The sequence below is a fragment of the Theropithecus gelada genome, chromosome 19, assembly GCF_003255815.1.
Source record: "Theropithecus gelada isolate Dixy chromosome 19, Tgel_1.0, whole genome shotgun sequence".
Classification (NCBI taxonomy): domain Eukaryota; kingdom Metazoa; phylum Chordata; class Mammalia; order Primates; family Cercopithecidae; genus Theropithecus; species Theropithecus gelada.
This window is the reverse complement of record NC_037687.1, coordinates 50,718,586-50,744,163: the sequence shown is the minus strand read 5'-3', so window position 1 is coordinate 50,744,163 and position 25,578 is coordinate 50,718,586. Positions and strand designations below refer to the sequence as shown.

Here is a 25,578-nt window from a genome sequence, read left to right as displayed (position 1 = left end):
GACTCTGCCTCTCTCTATGGCTCTGTAATTCCTGCAATCTTTCCTGACAAGTGGACTGTTTTTGGTAAACACACAGGCAAACAGATACACAGCCTAGAGAGAATGTTACACTTTGACACTTGAGACTTGGCCATCTTTGAAAGCTGCAATAACTATCTGATAATAATGTAAAGGAAGAACATGTGCTAAATGTATATATCCATACCTGGGCAGGGAGCAGAGTGAAGAAGGGGGTGGGGAAGGGGGCTTCAACTGGATAGCTAATATTTTATTCTTGAAAATCTGAAGCAAAATTTAACAAACTATTAGCATTTGTTAAATTTGAATGGTAGGTTCATGGGTGTTTATCATTCTTGTGCTTTTTTTGTATGCTTGAAAGATTTCATTAAAAATTTAAGAGTCTGTCTGGGCACAGCGGCTCACACCTATAATCCCAGCACTTTGGGAAGCTGAGGTGGGTCCATCACCTAAGGTCAGGAGTTCGAGACCAGCCTGGCCAACATGGTGAAACCCCATCTCTACTAAAAATACAAAAATTAGCCAGGCATGGTGGTAGGCACCTGTAATCCCAGCTACTCGGGCGGCTGAGGCAGGAGAATCACTTGAACCTAGGAGGCAGAGGTTGCAGTGAGCTGAGATTGTGCCATTGCACTCCAGCCTGGGCGACAGAACGAGACTCCGTCTCAAAAAATAAAATAAAATAAGAATCATAAAAATGTTTTCTAAAAGCTGTTCTCTCTATACACAGAGGATATTTATCCTACACAGTAGTTATAGACAATAGAAGCAAGTTTACTGTTTCAGTTTTCAACAGCGTTGGGATTTGTTTTTGTTTTTAGTGAGCTGAGTGGTTCTAGATCAGCACTGAACAATGAGGTACCCAGTGTCCATGTGTGTGGCTATTTGAATTAACACTAAAATAACATGTAAAATTCATTTATTCAGATGCACTAGCCGTGTTTCCACTGCTCAGTACTGGCACGGATTATAGAACATTTCCTTCATTACAGACAGTTCTATTGGATAGCTCTCGTCTAGATAATACATAATTATGTAACAAGATGCAAATGACTTTTCTACAATTAGTTTCCTGCTTCCCTTTGTATTGGCTTGAACTAAAGCCATCTGTGACTTAGAAGTTATGAGTGACACAAGTAAATAAATGGTAAGTCTATTGTTTTTAGTCTTTCTGGAAAACAATTACTAAAGTCAAAATCACTGAACCCGCATATCAAGAACTGCACATTTATAGCACTTTTGTGTATAGGTGGATATCCATGGCTAATATACAAAGCCTTAACCACTGACAAATATTGGGAAGTAGCTGTCTAATATTAATTAATAGGAGGGGCCAACTGGTGTTCAAAGTGAAGTAGTAGGTCAGAAAGGATGTCTTCCCAGATAGTCAGGACAATATAATTTTAAGCTTTTCAAATTACCAAACAAAACGGGTTGCGACAGCAAGTAAAATAACACTATATCTGGAAAGAAAAGCCCTACTACCCACCTGCCCCCAACCCTGCGCTCGTGCTCCATTCTAACAGCACAGCCACGCACGTTCACATTCTGCTCATGCTGACATAGTAAAGCAGCAATATAGATATAGAGGGCATTTTTGTTTCTTACCATAGAGAACTATGTTACACACTTTGCCATTTGAGCTTTTTCACTTGGCAATATGTCATAGTAGACATCCTTATGCATCTATAAATACAAATAGAACTCATTTTTTCCCCAATCTCTTTCTGCATATGCATTGAAATTCATGCATGTATATTCATACACACATACATATTTCTGAACATATATGTATAGATTATATAATTTTATAAAACTATACAGTATAGTTTTTTGTAATTTTTATAATTTTCTTGTAAAATTAGTCTGTATAAGCATATATTCATAAATATATTCATATACATATATATATATATATATGAATATATCATTCATACTGGGCAGGGGCAGGAGGCAGGCAGTGGTATTTTCGTGCATTTTCTGTGATGGCTAGCTTGCTTCTATGTACCTACTCTCTTCCCTGGCCCTTCCCTCCTCCCCCAGAGCCATCTCAATCCCAGATCATTCACATTAGCAAGATCTAGTTTCTTCCACATGTTTTCCACACAAATATGACCATATACCTATTCATATAATCATATACAATGACTTTTTTTTTTTTGGAGACAGAGTCTCGCTCTGTTGCCCAGTCTGGAGTGTAGTGGTGTGATCTCGGCTCACTGCAACCTCTGCCTCCCAGGCTCAAGCAATTCTCCTGCCTCAGCCTCCTAAGTAGCTGGGACTACAGGCACGTGCCACCAGCTAATTTTTGTACTTTTAGTAGAGACGAGGTTTCACCATGTTGGCCATGCTGGTCTCGAACTCCTGACTTTGTGATCCACTCACCTCGGCCTCCCAAAGGGCTGGGATTACAGGCGTGAGCCATTGCACCCGCCCTACAACAACTTTTTATTGTTCCCTTTATGTCATTGTCACTTAGTTTGGGACCACTGTAAATTCACCAAAGCAAACATCTTTTTCCATTCACTTTTCCAGACTTCTGTTTTTATTTCTATGGAGTGTCAGAAGAGGAACTGCTGGGTCAATGAGAGTTTATTTTTGTTTTTGGAAAACAGCCTGGATAAGTGTATTAAAATTTTCTTCTATTTACGCCAGCAATGTGCAAGAGTATCATTCTCTCATACTTGTTCAACAGCAAAAGGTGCTATTACTCTTTAAAGTTCTGCCCATCTGATGGATGTAAAGTGATACCTCACTGCCCTTGTGTTGACTTTTGACAATGACAAGATCTCATACCTACTCATCTATTAGGCACTCAGATTCATTTTTTCTAATGAAGGTATTTCACATACATTTTTTCCTACAGTTTTGTCCTTTTCTTGTCAATTTATAAGATCTCTCTATGTATGTTACAGATACTAACTCTTCGGATTAGCATTTTTATTTTACAAATCTATTGTCATCCGATTTGACTAGTATCTTAAAATTCAAGATTTCAAAAAATACAAATAGGCCTATCTTTTCTGCTATAGGTTTTGTTTGTTTTGTTTTTTGTTTGTTTTTTTGAGATGGAGTCTCGCTCCGTTGCCCAGGTTGGAGTGCAGTGGCGTGATCTCGGCTCACTGCAACCTCCGCCTCCCGAGTTCAAGCAATTCTCTGCCTCAGCCTCCCAAGTAGCTGGGATTACAGGCACCCTCCACCACGCCTGGCTATTTTTTTTATTTTTTTATTTTTAGTAGAGATGAGATTTCACCATGTTGGCCAGGCTGGTCTTGAACTCCTGACCTCAGGTGATCCACCCGCCTTGGCCTCCCAAAGTGCTGGGATTACAGGCATGAGCCACCACGCCCAGCGTCTGCTATAGGTTTTAAATGTCCTTCCATGATTAAAAAGGTCCTCTCCCCACTTAAACTGTATGTACAGTTCCTAAAATTTTTCCTTAAAAAATTTTTTTACATGTATCTTTAATCCCACTAGAGTTTATGATAGCATGATAGGAGCTGGGGTCCAACTCTGCTTTCTTCCAAATGAATAGTAGTCATTGCCAGCCCTGTTTATTAAATAAATCAATCTTCTCCCACTGAATTGAACCCCGTCTTTCTTGTATTAAATTCCTGTAGCTTGAAATCTCATTCTTGATAGTCTATTTTGTCCACTGACCTGTCTGTCCTCATGCCAATGTCATATTAACTTAACTACAATAATTACACTGTAGGTTCTCAAATCTTTATTCTTCTGTTTCATACTTCCCTTGGATATTTTTGGATATTATTTTATATAAGCTTTATGATCATTTTATCCTAAATTGGATCAAAACAAAATGCTGTAGAGTCTAATTGGAAGTTTATTATTAATAAATGTACATTAATTTGAGGAAAAGACTTTTTTTTAAGTGAAAGCAAAGCAAACTTATTAGAACAACAGAGTACAGAAAAATGTCTGCTCCATAGACAGGGCAGGGTACCCCACAGGCAGGGTACCTGGAAAATACTCTGTTTTTTGTTGTTGTTGTTTTTGAGACAGAGTCTTACTCTGTTGCCCAGGCTGGAGTGCAGTGGCATGATCTTGGCCCACTGCTACCTGTCTCCTGGGTTCGAGCAATTCTCATGCCTCAGTCTCCCGTGTAGCTGAGATTACAGCCACCCACCACCAAGCCCAGCTAAATTTTGTACTTTTAGGAGAGACAGGGTTTCACTATGTTGGCCAGGCTGGTCTCGAACCTCTGACCCCAAGTGATCTGCCCTCCTCACCTGAGGTCAGGAGTTCAAGACCAGCCTGGCCAACATGGTGAAACCCCATCTCTACTAAGAATACAAAAAATTAGCCAGGCGTGGTGATGGGCGCCTGTAATCCCAGCTACTAGGGAGGCTAAGGCAGGAGAATCGCTTGAACCCAGGAGACAGAGGTCGCAGTGAGCCAAGATCGTGCCACTGCACTACAGCCTGGGTAACAGAGTGAGACTCTGTCTTTAAATAAATAAATAAAATAAAGATACTCCTCTATTTTAATTATTGTAATTATTCCCTATTCCACGTCTATTGATCTTTTTCCTTCTTTGTTCATTTAATAGTGTTGATACCACCTTGCATTCCTAGAATAAATCTCAAAGTTTATTATTCTTTTGCAGTATGACTAGATTTCTTTTACTAGTATTTTATTTAGAAAATTTCATTAATTCAGTCAATGATACTGATGTATGTTATTTTTTGTATATTTAATGTCAAGTTTTAATATTATATTTCCACCAAACTCACACAATGAATTGTTGGAGCATTCTATAGAACGCTATGGATTGAATATTTGTCGCCTCCAAAAGTTATGTTGAAAGTTAATCTCCAGTGTGGCAGTATTGATAGGTGGGGCCTTTACGAGGTGATTAGGTCCATTCACAAAGTAATGAATTAATGGGCTATCATAGAAGTAGCATAAGTGGTTTTATAAGAGGATAGAGACCAGAGCTAGCACGCTCAGCCCCCTCACCAGGTGACCAGGTGATGCCCTGCACCACCTTGGGACTCTGCTGAGAGTCCCCAGCAGCAAGAAGGCCCTCACCAGTTGCGGCCCCTTTACCCTTGAACTTCTTAGCCTGCCATGGGCATCACCTGGGAAAGTGTTACAATGCAGAATCTCAGGCCCTATTCCAGACCTACAGAATCAGAATATGCATCATTAACAAGATCTCCAGGTAAATGGCATGCACAGTAAAATTGGAAAAGCTCTGACCTGAATGAGCTGGAAGTTTAAACTGGAATTATCTTTTCTTTAATGTGTCATATAGAACTCAGCTATGAAGCCATTCAGTCACGGTAACTTTTTATACTTAATCTCTGCTAATTGGCATGTTTAAGTTTTCTATTTCTTGGGCTAATTTTGGCATTTTATATTTTTGCTAAGAAGTCATCTGTATCCCCTGGTTTTCACAATTTTGTTACTATGGAGTTGCATGCTTTTATTATTTTAATTTCTTCCATCAAGTGAGGATGGCTGGCTCTTCACTTTATATATTTTTGCTTTGCCTCATTTTTCTCATTATCAAGCTTTACAAAAGCCTTATATATTTTCCTGATCATTTCAAAGAACCAGCTTTTACAGCCAATTAGTATTAATTCTTCAAAGCGAAGAGGAGGGGGACATTACAATGTGAACCATTGTCATGGATGAATTCAGCTTTGCTTTCCATTAACATCAAAACTACGTACACATGCAAATCTGAACTTCCAGGGGCCAAAGTATCATGAGAATGCAGGATTAATACCAACCTTTGATTCAGAATCACGTTCTGAGTAGGGTCTACCTCCACCTAAGTGGCCTTTCTACATACCTAATCACATTCTAAATGCCATCTATTGCCTCAGTAAATAATGCTTTGTGCATTTGTGTCGTTTTACTGTTGATATACCTTTTCTACACACTATCTCATTTGAAATTTATATTTAAAATGGTCTAATAGATAATCCGTCACTAAGAGGAACACTGCCTCTAACCTGATTTTCATGTACTGAGATGAACTGGGGACCCAGGAATGCCTTGACTCTCTAAAGGGCTGAAAGGGGCCACAGCAGAGTGTGCCCTGAGGAGAGAGCTAAGAAAGCAAGTATTTCCTCAGATAAAGCAAAAGGCACGAGTTAAAATTTCAGCCATGCCCCAATGGAGAAAATGGCAGATTTCAGATACTCACTCTAGACAGACCAATTTTGTGAAATGCACTAGCTCTCCTCTCCCTTCCATTAAGAAACCAACGTTTTGTTTCCCCTTTTAAAAATGTATGAAAACCTATTACTCAGATACTTTCATTTCTTTGCAAATATTCTAATAAAAAAGGATTTCAAAAGCCAGATGATGGTTAAGGTTTTGCACTCAAATTGATCCAAGTTTGGGATAATAACTGCAAAAATATAAAGTGTGTTTATTGAATTTAGGATTTTCAGTTCACTGATAGACCAGTCTTAGATTGATCATTATGGTGGAGTTATTACAGAGATATTGCTGAAGCCCTCCACAAAGTTAATTTTAATCTTGTGCCACAGACCAGAGATTTCCGATCTATAATAATCTATTTCATAAGCACTCACAGAAGCAAGCACTTGAATAGTCTTCCTTTTGTGGTGTATTTAGGTCTTCTTTAAGTACCTGGACTAGAAACCATCTTAACCTCATATTCCTGGCAGTATTGTGTTTAGGACATTGTTAAACTCCAATAAATAGTGCCGTGTACTGAAAAAGAAAATCATCCTGACTCCTTCCTATCTCAGAAGAGAACTGATCAGTTCACCTGCTTGATAATATTTTTCCTCTCTAATCAAAATGTTCCCCTCCTAAATCCCAGGATGGAAAATGAGTAAGACAGATAAAATGGTAAAATTAAATGAAATGACATCCATTGCATTTACAAGTTTTGAAAATAAAATACTAAAGGACAGACCTTTTGACATTGAAGTCTTATACAGGCAGAACATGAATTACAAAACAAACATAACTAAAGTAAAATCTCAGTTTTTAAGATCTTGAATTCATTATTTATGCTTTTCAAGTTTTTCTTATGGGAATGGTTTAAATTTAAATCCAAAATATACTGTAATATCTCCTCCGACCTCAAGTCCTGGAAAGATGAGATACACAAATTTTTTTCTTTTTTTTTTGTTTCAGTCCTGATGTTTACACAATACTCTTTGGAAAATCTTCCTTTCAAATGCCACTCAGAAATTCACTTTTTTTTTTTTTTTTTCATTTAGAGCACACAACTCCATGGCTGAGTAGTTGCCGTGGGCCTCAGCCCTCCATCTGGTGGCAGAAGGGAGACAAACCAGAAACGTGAGCTTTACAAAAGAGGTTAATATAAATACCACAATGGATATTTCCTGGTTATTTTGGAAAAACTTAACTGGGAAAGGGCCTGTGAGACAGGGAAGGCTTCCTGCACGGCGCTGCACCTAAGCAGATAGGCAGGCAGTGGATGAAATAGCTAAAATAAAGATAAGAAGAGGGCAACAGGCAGAAGGGATAGCTTGGGAAGAGACTGAGAGAAAACTACAAAGAATGTAGGTTACAAGTAAATTCTGTTACTAGAGCAAGGGGTTTACTGATGGGATGCAGGTGAGGACCTTGTATAAGGAGTTTTGACATACCCTTGACACTTACTAACGTGCTACTTCCTAAAACAACCCTGAGTGGGTATTATTTTTCAGATGAAGGAAGAGGAATGGATTGAATAATTTATGTCAGGTCACACATCTAGGAAATAGCAGAGCCAGGACTGGAATCCAAAACCAATGTCATATTCTTAACCTCCACACTACTTGGCAGCTACACGGAGGACAAATTTTATGGGGACAGAATTGGAGAAAAGATCTATCTGGAGTTTTACTGCAGTAGACTAGGCAAGACTTAACAAAGCCTCAATTAAAACGCTAGAGTATAAAATGGGGATCAGGTTATAGGCTCTGGACTTGAGACTCCCTGGGTTAAAATAAAAATTTTGGCTCAACAAACCTACCAGGTATGGTTGTAGAAAAGAAACTTCGGCGTGCCTCAGTTTCCCCATCTGTAAACTAGAAATAGCAACATTACCTGACATTCTGGGTTTCTTAAAGATTAAGAAAGACCATATACTTAACGTACACTTAGCCTAATAATGGTCAGTAATAGGTGCTCAAAAAATTAGCCATTATTAGAATGCTACAGATGACACAGACAGTAATGGTCTTGTTATAAGTAACTTAGTGGGCTGGATGCAGTAACTCAGGCCTGTAATCCCAGCATTTTGGGAGGCTGAGGCAAGTGGATTCCCTGAGCTCAGTGGTTTGAAACCAGCCTGGGCAACACGGTGACACCCCATCTCTACTAAAATACAAAATATTAACCAGGCATGGCAGCGTATGCCTGTAATCCCAGCTACTCAGGAGGCTGAGACAGGAGAATTGCTTGAACCTGGGAGGTGGAGGTTGCAGTGAGCCAAGATCATGCCATTGTACTCCAGCGTGAGCAACAGTGAGACTCTGTCTCAAAAAAAAAAAAAGAAGAGTAAATTGGCAGAACTAGGGGACTGATGTGGGGCAAAGTGGAGAGGAGATAATGTAAGGGAGGCAGGGAAGACTAGCAGGTTTTTCGCTTTGCCGGGTAGTTAACAAGGTAGATGGAGAGGGCACTGACTGAAGTAGAGAAGCTGGTTCATGGGAAACAGAGATGACATCTTTTCGTTTCAGACAGTTTAAGGTGTTAACAGGACATCCAAACACAGATGCCCAGTAAGCACAAGAATATGAAACCTAGGGAAGTGGTTGAGGGGAGGTGGTGATAAATTGTGTTAGAACAGTCGACTAAGGATAACAGTCCAAAAAATACAAACATTATTTTGGGTTAATATACAAAATGCAATGAAATTCAAATGACATGAAAATACAGAAAATGAAATTTAATACTGTGAGAATGAAGAATTACTTCTGATATTTAAATACTATGTTTCTACAGTTTAGAAAAATGAGGATACTAAAGCACATTTTGATCCAATCAGGACAAATGCCCTCTACACACCCTGATTGAGTCAAAGATTTTACAAGGGTATACTCAGAAAAGACCAAAGAAAATTTGATGTTATCTTTAACAAATAATGCAACATTTTCACAAAGGCCATTTTTATAACACTTTTTAAAGCATAATGAAAAAGCTTGGCTCTCAAGATTGTCCCAAGAATTATCCCCAATAAAATGCAGTACATGTAAATGATCTGATGTCAGGGTGCTGACTGGTCAGGTTTATTCTATAAGTCATTTCCCCCTAATATCTACGATTTTGTTTTCACAGAATGGTAAAAATGTAACACAGGTCTGCCGTATCCATTCAGCAAAGTAGCATGAAGTGACTTGACTTGTCCTGTCACTTGTGGAACAAAGCCTTCTTTAAAAACTAAATGGGCTACAAGGATTTAACAGCATCCCACCATCCAACTCTAAATATGATAGATGAAGTAAGCAGCCACCAAATACAGCAATTCCGGCACTGAGTACCTTAGGGACCTGCAAACTTCCTACTTCTGTCCTCCACTGCCATACAGAATTTCAAGGTATCACTTCGGGGTGGGAGGTGATAAGGGGTATCAGTATTTATAGGGAGGGGATGCTGTTGACATTTTTAGCAGCACAAGTTTTTTAGTGTGTGGACCTGTGTTCCCATCACAACTCAATGTTTCACATTCCAAATCTTGCCACCAACCCCTCCTCCAACCCCCAATCCAAAGAGTGCCTCCACTATCTAGAGACACAGAATATAAAATACTTCTGTGTCCCACCAATTATCATACATGCTAATTTCATTTCTAGAATGGTAAAAGTGAAGCAAAGACTAGTATCTACTCACAAGCATAGAAAGTTTGACATTTTCTTTTTTCTGTCAACACACAGCTATTAACTTCAAAGACTGGAATCCTGGATGGTCAGTTCCCTTTGGGCAGACCTAACCTAACCACTTTTGCAATTTTAAAAAAGTGTACATGAGATCATCAGGTGGACTCAGTAAAGCATATGACTGGCCCACCTCCAAACAGTAAAGACAAACGCATCAAAAAGTGGCTGTGATTCTCAAAGGACAAAGCCCACTCCCATATCCCAGGAGAAAGTAGACCTGAGTCTTGTTTCACCTGCATAATTGGAGGCAGAAGAAAATAGGATGTGAATTCTGATGTGCTCTGCACACCATCTTACAGTGAAAAGTGCTGAGTGACTGTAAACCCAACAGGAAAAAACATTGTGTCATCACTACAGAAACAAACCCAGCAGGACCACTTCTGCATGCAGGCAATGTTAGGTCTCAGATGCTCCCTTTCTGCCTCCTGATAGAGTGGATGCAGGAGCTTTGGGGACATAACGATCCACACACGAAATGAAAGAAATGGCAGAGCACTCTCATTTTGGAAAGCTTCTCTCAGATAATATCCCATCACTGCCTATTAAGACTAAAGGATTTTTAAGTATTAATTTACACTCATAAGGGACTAATAAAATTTCCTGGCCTGTCACTTAAGGAGAAAAACCAGCAGACCAGACCTGAAGATAAACCCTCAGAGCTACTAATGCCTCATTCAGGACTCTTTCCCACAGATTAGAGCTGACATTATCACACAGCTTACACAGTAGGGAGGAAACGCATAGCGAGTACTCTTACCAAGTCCGGTGAATAAGAAATACCTAGATACTACTGTTTCTGTCAATGCCATAGATACCTCCCAGGACTTAGAGATGACACGTTAATTTTACTTCATTCCAACAATGAGCTTTGCAGAATCTGTGTCCCTGACGCAAAGCAGGAAGCAAATATTTGGGCAAAAAGATAAAGTCAGTTACAGATTTCACAAGTATATTGTACACCAGTCTGTAATTTTTAATTAGAATTAGCTAAAAGACATTGTACCTTTCAAGTGTATGACTGAGCACAACAATGCTTAACAGTGGCTTTATTAAGTGAATGCTTGAAAGTATTCAACATTATATTCAATTTACTTCACATTAATGTTGCAAACACATCATCAATTCTTACATATTTCAAATCAACTTCAGGTACAGAAGGCTTGCTCTCAAATAAGTCTTCTAAGGTGACATAAAGACTGAAAGAAGCCTATGACTTGAGTCCAAGTCTCTAACCAACAACCACCATATCATCACTGGTGAACTCATATGGGGGGACTTCAAGGTTGAGAGGAGCAGGGCCCAATCTGATCCTGCCAGATACATCATAATGTGACCCATGGCAAGGGCAGTAATAACCACCAAAATCTCCTGCATTTGCAATGGGTACACAACCAAGATGAGTGCAAATGCCTATCAGGATAACCCATTCAGGTTTCTTTACTCGATCTAGATCATGCTGTGGGTCCCTCAACTGGGACAATTCAACTGCAGCTTCCTGCTCAATTTCCTTCTGGGTTCTATGACGCACAAACAGGGGTTTGCCTCTCCATTTGAAAGCCATGTTCTTGCCTTCTGGAATATCGGATAAATTGATTTCGATTTTCGCCATGGCCAACACATCAGCAGAAGCACTCATGCTAGAAATGAACTGGGTGACGGCATTCTTGGCAGCATATGCAACACCCACAGTAGTTACTGCAGTTACCAAATAGGAGAAACCTTTCCTAGCCTCGCTGCTCTCTCTGGAAGACTTCGTACTATCTAAAACTTCAAGGCGGCGGTAGTCATAGAAGTCAGGCACCTTGACGTCTGTGTGGGAATAACAAACAGAAGCAGGGACTGCAAGACAAGCAGAAGGTTAAAAAACACAATTAGATGAGTATCCTGAAAGGAGTATACATCAAGAAACAGTCTTTTATGGATCCACAGGTAAAAAATCAAATTCTAAAAATGTGAAACATGGCACTCACTGGGTCTCAGAACAAGTCAAATTGGCAGTGCTAGTATATAAAATCTCAAAAATGAAATGAAGTGAACCACTACCTATCAGATTGGTATGAAATCACAAGATACTATTTGTAAATTGAGCTACTCCTGGTTGGTTGAACATTGCTGATTCAGGATTCACAACATCTCAGTGCATCGCGCTAAAAACGTTAAACAGCAAAATAAACAGTAATACTTCAAAGTTTCCGAAAATTCAACTGCCAAGACATGCTATATAAATCATGCTAAATACCTCCCATACTCTCTGGATTAGAAGGAGGCCCTAAAACTCATCTAGTCCACACAGTAAGTTGACGTGTGATCACCTTATTAATGCAAATGTCCGCCCCTTATAGTCCAATCTATATTCTCGGAAAAAAACTGTTAACAAGTCATAAAACAATAATGACACAATAATAAACATCCTGTGAACTGTATAACTCTAGTTGCAGAAAAATTAAGGTTTCTATTTTATACTCTAAGGTATAAATAGTATTACTTTAACTTAAAACCACTAATAAGCAAAGAAAGGCATCCTTATCAGAGCTCTCAAAATACAATGAAATCTGCAAAAGAACTAATTATTTCGATTTAGCGAGGGGAAAAAAGGACAAAATTTTCATATCTCCACCTATTCACTAAAGGGCAACAGTTACTGTAAAAGCAGGGGTATTATCTTTCCTTTTCACTGCTGTAGTTCTCTCAACTGGGGCACTTCTAGTGTAGGCCATAAAAGAGCCCAAATGAATGTTAAATAATTACTATATAGTACTTTGAGAGCAAGTAGTTTCTTTGGTAGTTTAAAAAAACAAAAACACGACACAGTTACATCCTTCTCTCCCATACTATTTTTAAATACCTGACCAAAAAACTTTTTTAACTAGTACCACCTTTAAGTATGTATCAGGAAGCAAACCTCTTTGCAGATTGTACATTCATCTTAAGAAATTTGCCACAAAGTTTCCTTTTTAAAAAAGGGGACACTAAAAATTCCTCTTTTAGAAAACGTGTTTCCAAAACAAAGATTTCTTTTAAGATGCATTTTTATCGTAATAAACTGCAATTCTACCTTCTTCTACTAGGATATCTTCCTAATATACTGTACTTCCTTGAGTAGTCAAACATTACAATACGGAATACTTGAACTGCTTTTCACATGATTCTCCAGTCAATAACTTTATGGAAGCCAGAAGTATTCACAAACAATAGTGAAACCTATCAAAATCACTCTATATGCTTTTCTGACTAACTCAATCATTTCCTGAAGACCAGGACACAGATAATGGCAACTTGAGATTCACATCCCAGAATCTGTGGAGTCAAAGTGACATTACATCCTATACTACTACTCTTAACAAATAAATGCTAACCTGCCAGTATACACTGACATTTGGAATTAAGCATAAATTACTTGCTCCTAGCTCTACCTGAGATTACAGAAAAGATGTGTTTCCTACCTAAGAGATAAAGGAATCAAAAGTTCATACTTCTACATTAAAAACAGTATCCACAATCCTTAACACTATTCAAGGAAATGTATAAGAAAATTCAATAAAATGGCTTTGCACTTCTCATTCAGAGATTAGGTGGCAAAAGTCTCCTCCCACTCTACCTACCTGGTTACACTTTAGTAGGCTACACCACCAAGAATCCTTTCAGAAATTAAATTGCCCTATTGCATAAATCATTCTCCAAATACTTACATGAGCTGCATTAGCTCTGCCTTTTAGTAAGATGCTAGATTTAATTCTAACCTAAAGCAAAATCAAACACTTAAAGGATAAAATTTAAGGAATTTTAACAAAACAAGTTTTATTTTAAGGTGAGCTCCAATGCGCCTTGGAAATCTGCAAGAAAATAGTACAACCTTCCTCTCCAACTCAACAATCTTCCCCAGATCCAACCCCTCCCCTTCCATTAACCATCTTTCCATAAACCTAGACAGGTTATAACGTGAACTTAAATTACAGGCTGAAATGATTACAGAAAAGGTTTTTGCCTCATGGTCCTACATTATTTGCCTGTTTCTAAAAAAAATTTCTTAAGTCAGGTGAGCCTCCAATTTTTTGAAGAAACTCTAGCAATACGACAAATTCCAAAGATGCTTTTCTGTTGCTATTGAAATGTTCTCCTTCCTTCCTTCTCACCTCCAGGTCCCAAGGATGGGCTAGGGTACTCTACACCCGCCATGGACAGTTTCTTCAAAACCCATTGGTGCCCCTTAACATTCATTCATTCACAAATACTTTGCACTAACTGTATACGAAATCCGACGCTGTGAAAGATAGAAAAATAAAGAAGACATTACCTTTTCTATGCCCTTAAGCCCAAGGTTGGAGGAGTTACCAATAAACACAATACAGAGTGTAAAGTGTATGTGCTATACAGACAGACAAATCAGCAAATAAAAACTTTATTCACCTAATCCTTAACTGAGATTGAAAAGATGGGTAAGGAAAACATGTGGACATGTAGCAACTTAGTGGAAGGACCATGGAGAAAGTGCAGAGCCCAGGGTGAGTGAAGGCAGAGTAAAAAGAAAAGTGTCCGGCAATTTGGTTAGCTCGTAGGGGAAGAGTCACACACAGCTATCAATGGAGCCAAGCTGGTAACACAATGAAACACGCAGACCTGGTAAAGACTGTGACAAACTGGAGAAGACCACTTGTTCCAACTGTGGGGACGGCCACTACACAGCACACTACGGACTTTTCCCAAGTAGAAACTAGATCCCAGTATTGCCAGCTTCCAGCATTTTAAGAGATGGCGTTAGTCTTTACAGTTTTTCTGAAAACTACAAAGCCTGCAGGCACACTGCCCACAGGCTGCCATTTCTCTATCTCCGATACCGGGCCAAGTAAAGATGGAAGGCGAGGCAAAGAAGATAAACCGGGATCTAAGGACAGAGGGTGTAGAACAGCCCCTGCGAAGAGCTCAGTGGCTACGACAATCCGTCTTGTCAAATCCCTGCTACCACATGTCCACACCACGGATCCTGGTGCGAGTTAGTCTACTTCATCTGTTTTCTCATCTGTAAAATGTAAAAGTCATCAATCTCTGCCCGTTCTTGAGGACTGATTATGTTGTGACACTACACTGTAACTGACCTTGTGTATGTCTTTTTTTTTTTTTTTTTTGGGGGGGGGGGGGGTGAAGGGGAAGGACACTGAAGGGGTCGGTAGTGGTGAGAAGACCAACTTCCCAAGTATTAGTAAGTTTCCACTTCTTAAGCATGTAAGTGCCCAAACTGTGCTAATGGCTTTACGTAGAATTCCTCCATCTAAGCCTCACGACACCCCTACAAAATCGGTAAAGACATGAATCCATTTCACAGGAAGTACGTTTAGAAACTTGCCCAAGGTCAAACGACCTGCAAGCAACAAAACCCCTCAGAGGTGGCTGGAGCAGCGGGACTTCAGAGCTCGTGAACTCGGCCGAGAAGGAACCCGGTGGAGCCGGCGGACGCGAGTCCAGGCCGGCCCCCGAAAGACAACCCGGGCCCGGGTGCCATGCCCAGCGTCGCGGAGGCCGCCCAGCCCGACCTGATTCAGGCTCCGCTCGTGCACCCGCGGCCGCTCCCTGCTGGGGGCCAGAGGAGCGGGCACCGAGAGACCCTCAGCCCCGCTTGTGGCCCTCGCCCCGGCTCACCATTGAGGCCCACGGAGGCGACCAAAGGCCGGCGCACGGCCTGGCCGCTCAGCGACTCCCGGCTGAGGAAGGGCCGCTTCAGGTCCAGCACAGGCGGCTTCGGGGTGGCGGGCACCGTGGCCTGCACCAAGGGCCGCAGCGCGCCCGCCACCCCGCGGGACGTGGCCGACAGGACGGGCGCGAACGGTCCCGAGCGAGCTGCGACCGACAACATGGCGACAGCTGCTCCAACCGCCAAGCCGGTCACAGGGACGACCTTCCAACCATGGCGCAGGCGCGAAGAGGCGCGGAACGCGTGGCGTCAGCGCGCCGCCGGAAAGTAAGTCCTGCAGGGCGGGGCAAACCTGGAGAGGCGCTGCGTCAGGGGACGCGGCTACAAGCCCTCGCTGGGGGCGGGGCTTGCGGCCCACCTGTCAGTCCCGGTGCCACTTGGTCTGTGTCCCGAGAGATGCCCAGAAGAAAGAGAGGGCTGAACAGGGGACTCCAGTGACGTCCGATGGGCCGACTTTACGATCCTTTAGAGTAAAAATGTCATCCAGGAAGACCTAAAGATAACAATAAACGATTATAGTTTAACTTAGGATGGTACTATATCTCAACTAGGACAAAGTCCGGCACATAGTAATCGCTATGTTTTTACTATGATGATTTTTATTATCTTCGTCTAACAGCAACAACAACAAAAAGGCCAGAGGCATCTGTGCAAAACTCGATAATGCTAATGAATTATGTTTATTAAGCATTCGCTGTGTATTTGGTTTTGTGTTTTATTATACCTACCTTCTTTCATTTGTTATCAAGGTCTCTATGAAGTCAGAGCTATTAGTATCAGCATTTTGCCCATGAAGAAACCGCGGTGTAGAGAGATTCTTTTCCCGGAACTGGATAACCAGCAAAATGTGAAGCAGGGTAATCTGTCTCCTGAGTCTGGGCTCTTCAGTGACACCACTGTTTCCCCAAGTAAGATTTTAGAATTTTAGAGGATGCAGAGTTGGCTCATTCACCTTCCATCACATCGTGAGAACGTTTTTGTTTTGTTTTGTTTTGTTTTTCTCTTTCAATCCTGATTGCACCAATGAGAAAGTCTCAGTTTGGTACTAATACATCTTTAATTAAAACACACACACATACACACACACACACACACGTACAGATGGGGTCTCACTATATTGCCTAGTCCAGTCTCAAACTCCTGGCCCCAAGGAATCCTGTATCCGCCTCCCAAAGTACTGGGATTATAGGCATGAGCCAATGCACTTGGCCTCAGTTTGATCCTAATATATCTTTAATTCCTCTCTACACTTATCTCCCACTTTTAACAGAAAAGATCTTGAATTAGAAGCTCTTATCAGACAACTGAGTCTAGAGTGATTTCGTTGTATGGTTCATAGTATTGATTTTCTTTCCATACTGGTTTTCTATTCTGTACTATACTGAGATAAAGTTTTTCATTTATTTAGGTCAAAAATGATTTACATATTAAGTAAATGTTAATATAAGCAGTGCACAGAATTGGCTCTGTGCTGTGCATGGGCTCTGTGATCTGGGCAAGTTCCTTCACCTCTCTGTGCCTCAGTTTCCTCGCCTGCCAAAAGGGGGCAGTAATGATGCCATGTGTGTTGTAAAGTTACTGGGAGGAGTAAATGTACTGAAATGTGTAAAGCACCTACAAGCAGGCCCAGCACACAGGCAGCACCAAGTGAGGATTTGCTGGTGGTGTTTTTATCTGAAATGCCACCTCCTCTAAGAAGCCTTCCCTTGATCCTTGCTGACTCACCGTTATTCCTCACGCCATGTCCAAAGGGTACTGACAGTTTTCCCCTTTGACCTTCCTATGACTCCTCTTAGGGCCTGGGCTTTTCCCACCCTTATAGCCCAAGGGACTATATTGTACTCTCAAGACTGGGGGCTGCCTCCTCAGGGGCCACCCTGGCCAGGCTCATCACACAACTGGCTCAGTGCTCTCCCCTGGCAACAACCTTAGGATAAAAGACATTTCCAGAGAAGTTGTCACACACCATGCATGGTTTGAGTGCTTCACATGAAATAATATCGCAACTGTCCTCTGAGTTGGTAAGAGTAAATGAAAAATGAATGAATGAACGAGTGAATGAATGAATGAAGGAGTCTTCACAAAACCTTCACAATGTCCCAGTTGGGTGAACAGAATAGGAATTATCTCCCAACTTCCTGCGTTCAATTTTAGTTTCACCACTCACTAGCTGTGCCCTAGGGCAAGTTATTTAATCTCTGTGTGTGCCTCTCAGTCTTTCTCTTGCAAAACAGAGATAATAACAGGGTCTACCCTACAGAGTTATTTTAAGGATGAAATGGATTAATATATGTAAAATGACTAGAACTGTGCCTGGCACACCATATGTAAATATCCATAATAATAATAACTTTCTATTTTCTAGATGAAGAAACTAAGACTCAGAGAAGACAAATGACCTGCCCAAAGACACATTGATAAGCACCCATCTGGTAGTGGTTCTAGTCCAGTGTTGCAGCAGAGAGAAGGGTAATCGTATAGTGGAACATCTGTCCTCTTGTGGAAGAAGGAGGGCAACGTCCAGGAGTGGCAGGCATACTGGAACTTGGACTTCTGTAGGCCAGCCTGGGTTCCACTTGGTAGATGAGGGTCTTGCTATATTGCCCAGGCTGGTCTCAAACTCCTAGCCTCAAGCAATCCTCCTACCTTAGCCTCCAGAGTAGCTGGGACTACAGGTGCACACCACTGCAACCCCTCAGTGGTTGTTGTTTAACTGAAGAGGGTTTTAGCTTTCATGTATCAGCTCACTCTGGAGCCAGACAGCCTGACTTTCATGCCAGCTCTGCCCCTTACTACCTGTGTGATGTCGGGCAACATTACTGAGTGTCAGATTTCTTATTTGTAAAAAACAGAGATAAAAATGAGATTGCTGTGCAAATTAAAATAAAGAATCCATGTGAAATATTTAGCACACTGGCATACAACGAGAGCTTAACAAACATTGTTAGTTTTGTAAACTGAGGGGAAAAAATAGCCACAGGCCTGGGAACATAAATGCTTGGTAAGCTTCTCAGTTCTCTGGAAGTTTGACAAGCAATGCGTATGTATGAACAAGGCAGGAGGAAGCACGACGCCAAGCCTTCCTTTTAACAAATACTGTTTAAATCAGAGGTCAGAAGTCATGGACTGGAGATTCACTCTCTCCCCACTCATTTCTGCCCAGAGACACCTGGTGATCTGGCATACACAGTGCTATGAACTTCAGAATTATTTGCTAGCATTTACAAATTGTGAGTATTCCCACATACAAACTGTGGTAGATGGAATAATGCCTCGCCACAAAAATGTCCACAGCCTAATCCCTGGAACCTAGGAGTATGTTACTTTACATGGCAAAGGAATGTTGTAGCTGTGATTGGAGATTGAGATAGGGAGAGTGTATTAGTCCTTGTCATGCAGCTATGAAGAAATACCTGAGACTGGGTAATTTACAAAGAAAAGAGGTTTAATTTGTAAATTACAGCTCACAGCTGAGCACGGCAGGTTGGGGGCACCCTCAGGAAATTTACAATCATGGCAGGAGGGACCTCTTCACAGGGTGGCAGGAGAGAGAATAAGAGCCCAGCGAAGGGGGAAACCCCTTATAAAACTATCAGATCTCATGATAACTCACTATCATGAGAACAACATGGGGGAAACTGCCCCCATGATCCATCACCTCCACCTGGTCCCGCCTTGGTTACAATTCAAGGGGATTGTAACAATTCAAGGTGAGAGCTGGGTGGGGACACAGAGCCAAACCATATCAGAGAGTCTTCCTGCACTGTCCGGGTGGGTGCAGCGTGTTCATAGGGTCTTAGAGGAGGGAAGCAAGAGGTGAGAGGACAGAAATGCCACACTGCTAGCTTTGAGGGTGGAGCCAGAGGAGGGGCCTGCAGGCAGAGGTAGAGCTCGAAATGGAAAGGAAACAGTCTCCCTTAGAGTCTCTAGAAGAAGTGCAGCCCTACAGACCCGTGTTAGGCTTCAGACCTCCAGAATTGTAAAATAATAAAATTGCATTATTTTAAGCCACTCGAGGCCCATGTCCTCAACATAGAGAAAGACGGTGGGGTGCTGTCAGCCAGGGTAGGTACCTGCTTGGTGGTCTAGGTCCTTTCCCACTGCGTCCATTCAGTTCCGTTACCTGCCTATCTGCTGAGGCCTTGAGTTTGGGACCTCAGGCTTATATGATTCCTTGCACAAGCATGATCGATTGATTCCGGAGAGTAACAGAGCAGAGCAGAATACCGATACGCAGGGGAATCTCCTAGTGTGAATTGTAGTCCAGATACTTCCTGTTCCCTACAGTCTTTTTGCTTTTCTTTTTTTTTTTTTTTTTTTTTTTTTTTTGAGACGAAGTTTTGCTCTGTTGCCCAGGCTGGAGTGCAGTGGTGTGATCTCGGCTCACTGCAACCTCTGCCTCCTGGGTTCAAGCAATTTTGCCTCAGCCTTCCGAGTAGCTGGGATCACAGGCACATTCCACCACGCCCAGCTAATTTTTGTATTTTTAGTAGAGATGGGGTTTTGCCATGTTGGCCAGGCTGGTCTCAAACTCTTGACCTCACGTGATCCGCCCGCCACAGCTTCCCAAAGTGCTGGGATTACAGGTGCGAACCACCGCACCCAGCCCTCTTCCCTAGTCTTGATGTGTTCATCTGGGCAATGTGTGTAGGGGGTGCGGATAGGGAGGGGAGCTCTAAGGTCAATGTGCTAGGATTCTGCATTTGTCATCCTCAAAACAAATTTATCACTGGGTAATTCTGCCTATGATCCTGCATAATGTGCAAAGCCAGTAAGATGCCTTTGCCTCGTCCCCAGGGAACATGCCTCCCAGCCACTTGCCCACACAGAAAGGCAGCCACCTCCTTGCTGAAAGGATCCCACGCCTATCTCCTGTTTCCACACAATTACCCCGGGAAATGCCTGGCTTCCCATTTCCAGTTGCAGCCATCGTGACAGTTTCAGCCTCTCCCCTCAGCCCACGTCCCTCGCTTGAGCAGCGAGATGTGAAGATGGACAGCCGCTTGAGAACTGCACAGACTGTCCTTAATCTAAGCCATTTAAAAGGCATTCCATAAAACCCGTTTCCGTAATTCTGTGCCCCTACTTCTTTGAAAGATGGTAACCCTAGGGAGGAGAAGAAATTAGCCAGGGAGGAGAAGTTCAGATGTGCTAATATTTTAATCGCTCATTCTTTCATCACATTAGTCACATTCATTAAGTATGATTAATTTCAGGCTTTGTTGAAAACCCTATCAGTTTCCCTATCAGCCACACATCCATCTCTTGCCAAGCAGGCTGCTGCAGTAGCACCAAAAGTCCCCCAATGTTTTTTACACCTGGATTGTATTATGTGCCCCCTGAAAATTTGTGGAATTAATTGAACTCTTTTGTTTCAAATACTTTGCAAGAGCCTGGGCTCTTGAGTCAGGCGGCCTAAGTGTGATCTCAAGTCCTCCAATTGCTGGAGTCACTTGGGCAAGTGACTGATGCCCTCTGAGCCCTGGTGTCCTCGTCTGAGGATGGAGATAAGAATACCTATCTCAAAGGTTGGTTGTGAAGATGAAAGAAGGCTTTCAAATTGCTAAGTGAGTTGGTTGTGATTGTAATTAAGGGCCCTTGGAGATGGATCATTCATCCAGTCAGAAGATTTGTGTACAGTGACTATATGCAACGCTGTGTGTCCACTACTGATGAAAGAGACAGCCGCGAGCACAGCAGTCAAATGTGTGTGGCCCCCAGGACCTTATATTTTACTTGCGGAAGCTAGACAACCACCAAACATGTAATATACGAGATGGTGGTACGTTCTATGGAGGAAAGAAAGGATGAGGGGCAGGGAGTCCTGGGCTGGCGGGACAGAGTGCTATGGCTCAGAGGGAACTCAGAGAGAACCTAATTCAGGCCCTGACCTGGAGGGCTCATGCTTTGCACACTGTGCTAAGAATTTGGACTTTCTTTCTCCAAGAATAAGGACAACGAGAGCCAGCAAGCGGAGAAGTAGAGCAAGGATGATGCCGTCCGGCTGCTCACCTGCTGGCTAGAACTCCCGGAGGACACTGTGAGGATACGGGTAGAAGGTGTGTAAGTGTGTGACTGCATGGAAGCCCTTGGCATGTAATCCACTCCGTGTTCCAAATTGCCATCCTTTCTGTGTGCTGTTAGGGACTTCCCCCGGCTCTCCCTGAAGAGTGAGGAGTACTCTGAGAGAGACAGGTCCAGTATGAATTGTTTTGATGGAGAGTTGAACATTTTTTGGAGGGAAGGAAGATTTCGGGGGGGTGGGGGATAAATTGAAGGGGTATGGCTCTGAAAGTCCTTGGACAGTTTGTAGAGGACAGAGAAGGTGGTAATGTCAGTTTCTGCTCCCCTCCCACCTCCGCCTCTGTCCTTCTCAGTGGTCCCACGGCTCCCTACCTTCAGTCATCTTGTTCTCAAGCCTGAAGTGCTGGATCCACTCAGCTGCGACCCAGCTCAACACCTCTGTGGAAGCTTTGCCCATCACTCAGGAGAAGCCGAGATCCAGAGACTGATGCCCACGTTCTGTCTTTGCAGAGGGAAGCCCACCAGAGCCCTCTTCTCCCTGGGGAGGAACTGGCTCCCTGAGTCTCCAAGACAACCCCAGACAGCCCTGGGGACCTTGAATGTGAGCAAGGGGAGCAGGAAGGAGACTCCAGCCCACCCAGAGCCCCTGCAGGGTCTGCACACAAAATTACAGGTCCTCATTTCCCTCTCCTAATGATGCCCCAAAACATTAAGGGAAGTTAAATCAAACCACCAGGTGTCCAGCATGAACAGTTGAAATAATAAATTCACAAAGAAAGTAAGACATTTTATTTGTGCTGTTTCAAAATTGGTAGATGCAGGAAAGCAAATTGTGATGTGCTTGGGATTTAATTTATATTTCAAGGTACTAATGAAGGCAGCACCCGTGTACCCAAAGGCCTTTTCATCCCTGAATCTTGAGAGCACTTTTCTAAGCATGCTGGGAATAAATTAAGTTGCAAACCCTCCATGAAAAAGATTACAGTTAAAACATAATTTTGAGGAACCACTTGAGTTTATCCATTTACCTGCTTTTAAGTACACACACCTATTTTTTTACAATTATTTTTCACAAAAGAAGGAACTTTGTGTGACGTATACAACCAGGTGATGGCAAATCTCCAGCATCTTTAAAATAAAACTCAAGTTGAGCTGGGCAGGATATCGCATGCCTATAATTCCAGCACTTTGGGAGACCACGGCTGGTGGATCACCTGAGGTCAGGATCTCAAGACTAGACTGACCAACATGGTGAAACCTTGTCTCTACTAAAAATACAAAAAATTAGCTGGGCATGGTGGCGGGTGCCTGTAATCCCAGCTACTTGGGAGGCTGAGGCAGGGGAATCACTTGAACCCAGGAGGTGGAGGTTTCAGTGAGCCAAGATCGCACCATTGCACTCCAGCCTGGGCAGCGAGAGCAAAACTCTGTCTCAAAAAAGTAAAATAAAATAAAAATAAAACTCAGGCTGAACTAAACCAGCCCTCTGAGTCAATGTGACTGTAATTAAACCAGATATTCCATAATGAAGTATGCTGATTAATAAATTGTTTGATTACCAGGTAAGTATACCTGCAATCAATACAACTGCCTGAAAGCTCTGAATTAGAAATGGTGCAATAAAATATAACTGAAAGGTGTTAGGAATTGGTCGTTTTAATTACAGAGAATGATTAATTGATCGTTCAGATAGTATTGATCTACAACTTATTTAATTCTTTGCTATTTAATTTATCAGATTTGAATTCAAATAACTGATGATTTGTTCCATGAATGCCAGAGCTGGAAGGGATGGGGATGGCGGAAGAGACAAGACTGGATCATGGACCTGGTGGTTCTGTGCAGAGGCCAAAGCTACTCTCCTTCCCACCTGGCCCTGTGCTGGGCCTAACATGGAGCCCCCTCCATCCTCTGCCTTATTCACCTCTGGTTCAAGGTCCGGCAGAAACTCCACATCCTCCAGGAAGCCCTGGTGGACTTGGGCAGACCTGGAGACACGTCCAACCTCCTGGCAAGATGGGGGTTACAAGAGTGTGTATAAAGGGGAAGGCAAGAATGTGCCCTTGGTGGAGCAGTGAAAAGAAGCCTTCATGTGACAAGTGCTTTGCTCCTAACCCACCCCCTGTGGTGACATCTTCTAGGTTAACTGCTCTTGCTGATCTCTGCACATAAACCAAGCTAACTGTGGGAGGACTTTTGTTTCTAGTTTAAAGCAAAGAGGACCACAGTTCCTTCCAAACGCTCACCCCCAAGGAGATAAGGAGGGCATCCCATGAGCAACACTGTGTGTTAAAGATGCACATGAGCACTAGGACTCGACCAAGGACAAACACGTCTCCAGGCCCCTCAGACCCTCGCTGCTGCCCAGATGTCCATTGTCATCGGTCACATCCTAACCTCAACCCCCTCCCCTCCTCCCACGTAAAAGGAGGCTGAAATTCATAGTGACTTCAGATGGTTCTTTAGGACACTGGCCCACCACCTTCTCAGTTGCTGGCTCTCCAAAACAAAGCGCCCTCCCTTGACCCAACTCCTTGTCTCTTGATATACTGGCTGTCGTGCAGTGCGTGGTACCGACTTGAACTGAGTTATGCTGGCACGGCCTCTGGCAGTGTTCAGTGTGTGTGGATGAGTATTTTACAGCTACTGTTCTATTTCTAGTCCCCTTCCTGTGGACGGCTGTGGGATGTGCTGTGGATGCCCTCTCTTAGGCTGGAATAAACTGCCCTACCTTCTCTGCCTTGTCTCCACCAAATAAACTCCTTAAGGCAGGGATAGAGTCTTGCACTCCACAAAGAAGTAGTGCTGCGTCCTCAGCTGTGTAAGAGTGACTGGGCTCCTTCTATTCCACCTCTAATGGAACTTTAGGCACGCAGAGAGAGACAGCAAATTTGTGCTAGCTGAAGGGGTCAGCAAATGCATGTGAGGCCTCTTGTGCTCCAGAGAGAGAAGGGAGTGCAGTCAGCGAGACCCTGATGGGAGGTGGAACCATAAGCCTGGGCAGAAGGGATCGTGGAGGTGCCCGGGGTCAGGAGGGACGGGAAGGGTGAGGAACACAAGAGATCACCTGGAGGCATGAGAGGAGAAGGCAGGCACTAGGAGACGATGCTGCTGATCCAGGGGGAGCAATATCCTAGGACCCGAGCACTGGGCAGGTGCATCCGTGGAGAGAAGCTTCTCTCCTCTCTTGGCTCCTGCTGAGAAAGGCATTCATTCCCCTGGCTTGCCCTGCAAGAGACAGGGGCTCTAGGTAGATCTGTGCTATCTAGGGAATGGAATGTGAATATCTAAAGGTTCTAGAGGTCAAGTCTTAGGTTCCCTCTCAGCTCAGATCCCAGTTGGTGCACTCTAGCCCAACCCCCTTTTCTTGTAGATTTGCTACATGGAGAGGCAAATACCTTGCCAGACACCAACAGTCCCTTCTCAGCACTTTTGTGCAAAGGCAACTCAGACCCTAAGGGAATGGGGTCTAATTTGCAGGTGCCACTGGAAGGCAGAGGTCACGGGAGCCCTGGACTTCAGACAAGGTAGAGGGATCCTGGAGACAGCACATCTGGCCCTGGAGCCCTGCCTACCCGGGGAGTGAGGGCAGCTCTCCTGCTCTCCCATGAGGCCTGCCTGAGGACCCCCATGTCCTCTATGTGTGGGATTCTGCAGTTTGCACTCACAACCCAGAGCCTTTTACCCAACCACCCTGGTTGTAGGAATGTGTTCAAAATAAGCATCAGACAAGTACATGAAGATGAATGTGCAAAGACGTTCATAGCAGGATTGTTTATAATCATGAAAAATGATCTGCAGATTTCCTGTCCACTGTGCAGGATGACTTAGACGGAGCTGCATCCATAAAATCACTTTGCCCTCTTTTAAAATTATATCATAGATCTGTGTCATTATATCATAATGACATAGTAAATGGTACTCAATGCATTAAGTGAAAAAAGCAGCGTA

General features: G+C 42.8%; 1 protein-coding gene across 1 annotated transcript; it reads right to left on the bottom strand.

The window, feature by feature from the left end:
• Positions 1-10,869: 10,869 nt before the first annotated feature.
• On the bottom strand, positions 10,870-16,330 carry LOC112612521 (cytochrome b-c1 complex subunit Rieske, mitochondrial). Its single transcript, XM_025367155.1, has 2 exons — positions 15,552-16,330; positions 10,870-11,756 (listed from the first exon to the last, which is right to left on the bottom strand). The coding sequence occupies exons 1-2, from the start codon at positions 15,763-15,765 to the stop codon at positions 11,146-11,148; spliced, it is 825 nt and encodes a 274-aa protein (XP_025222940.1). The 5' UTR covers positions 15,766-16,330; the 3' UTR covers positions 10,870-11,145.
• Positions 16,331-25,578: the final 9,248 nt, after the last annotated feature.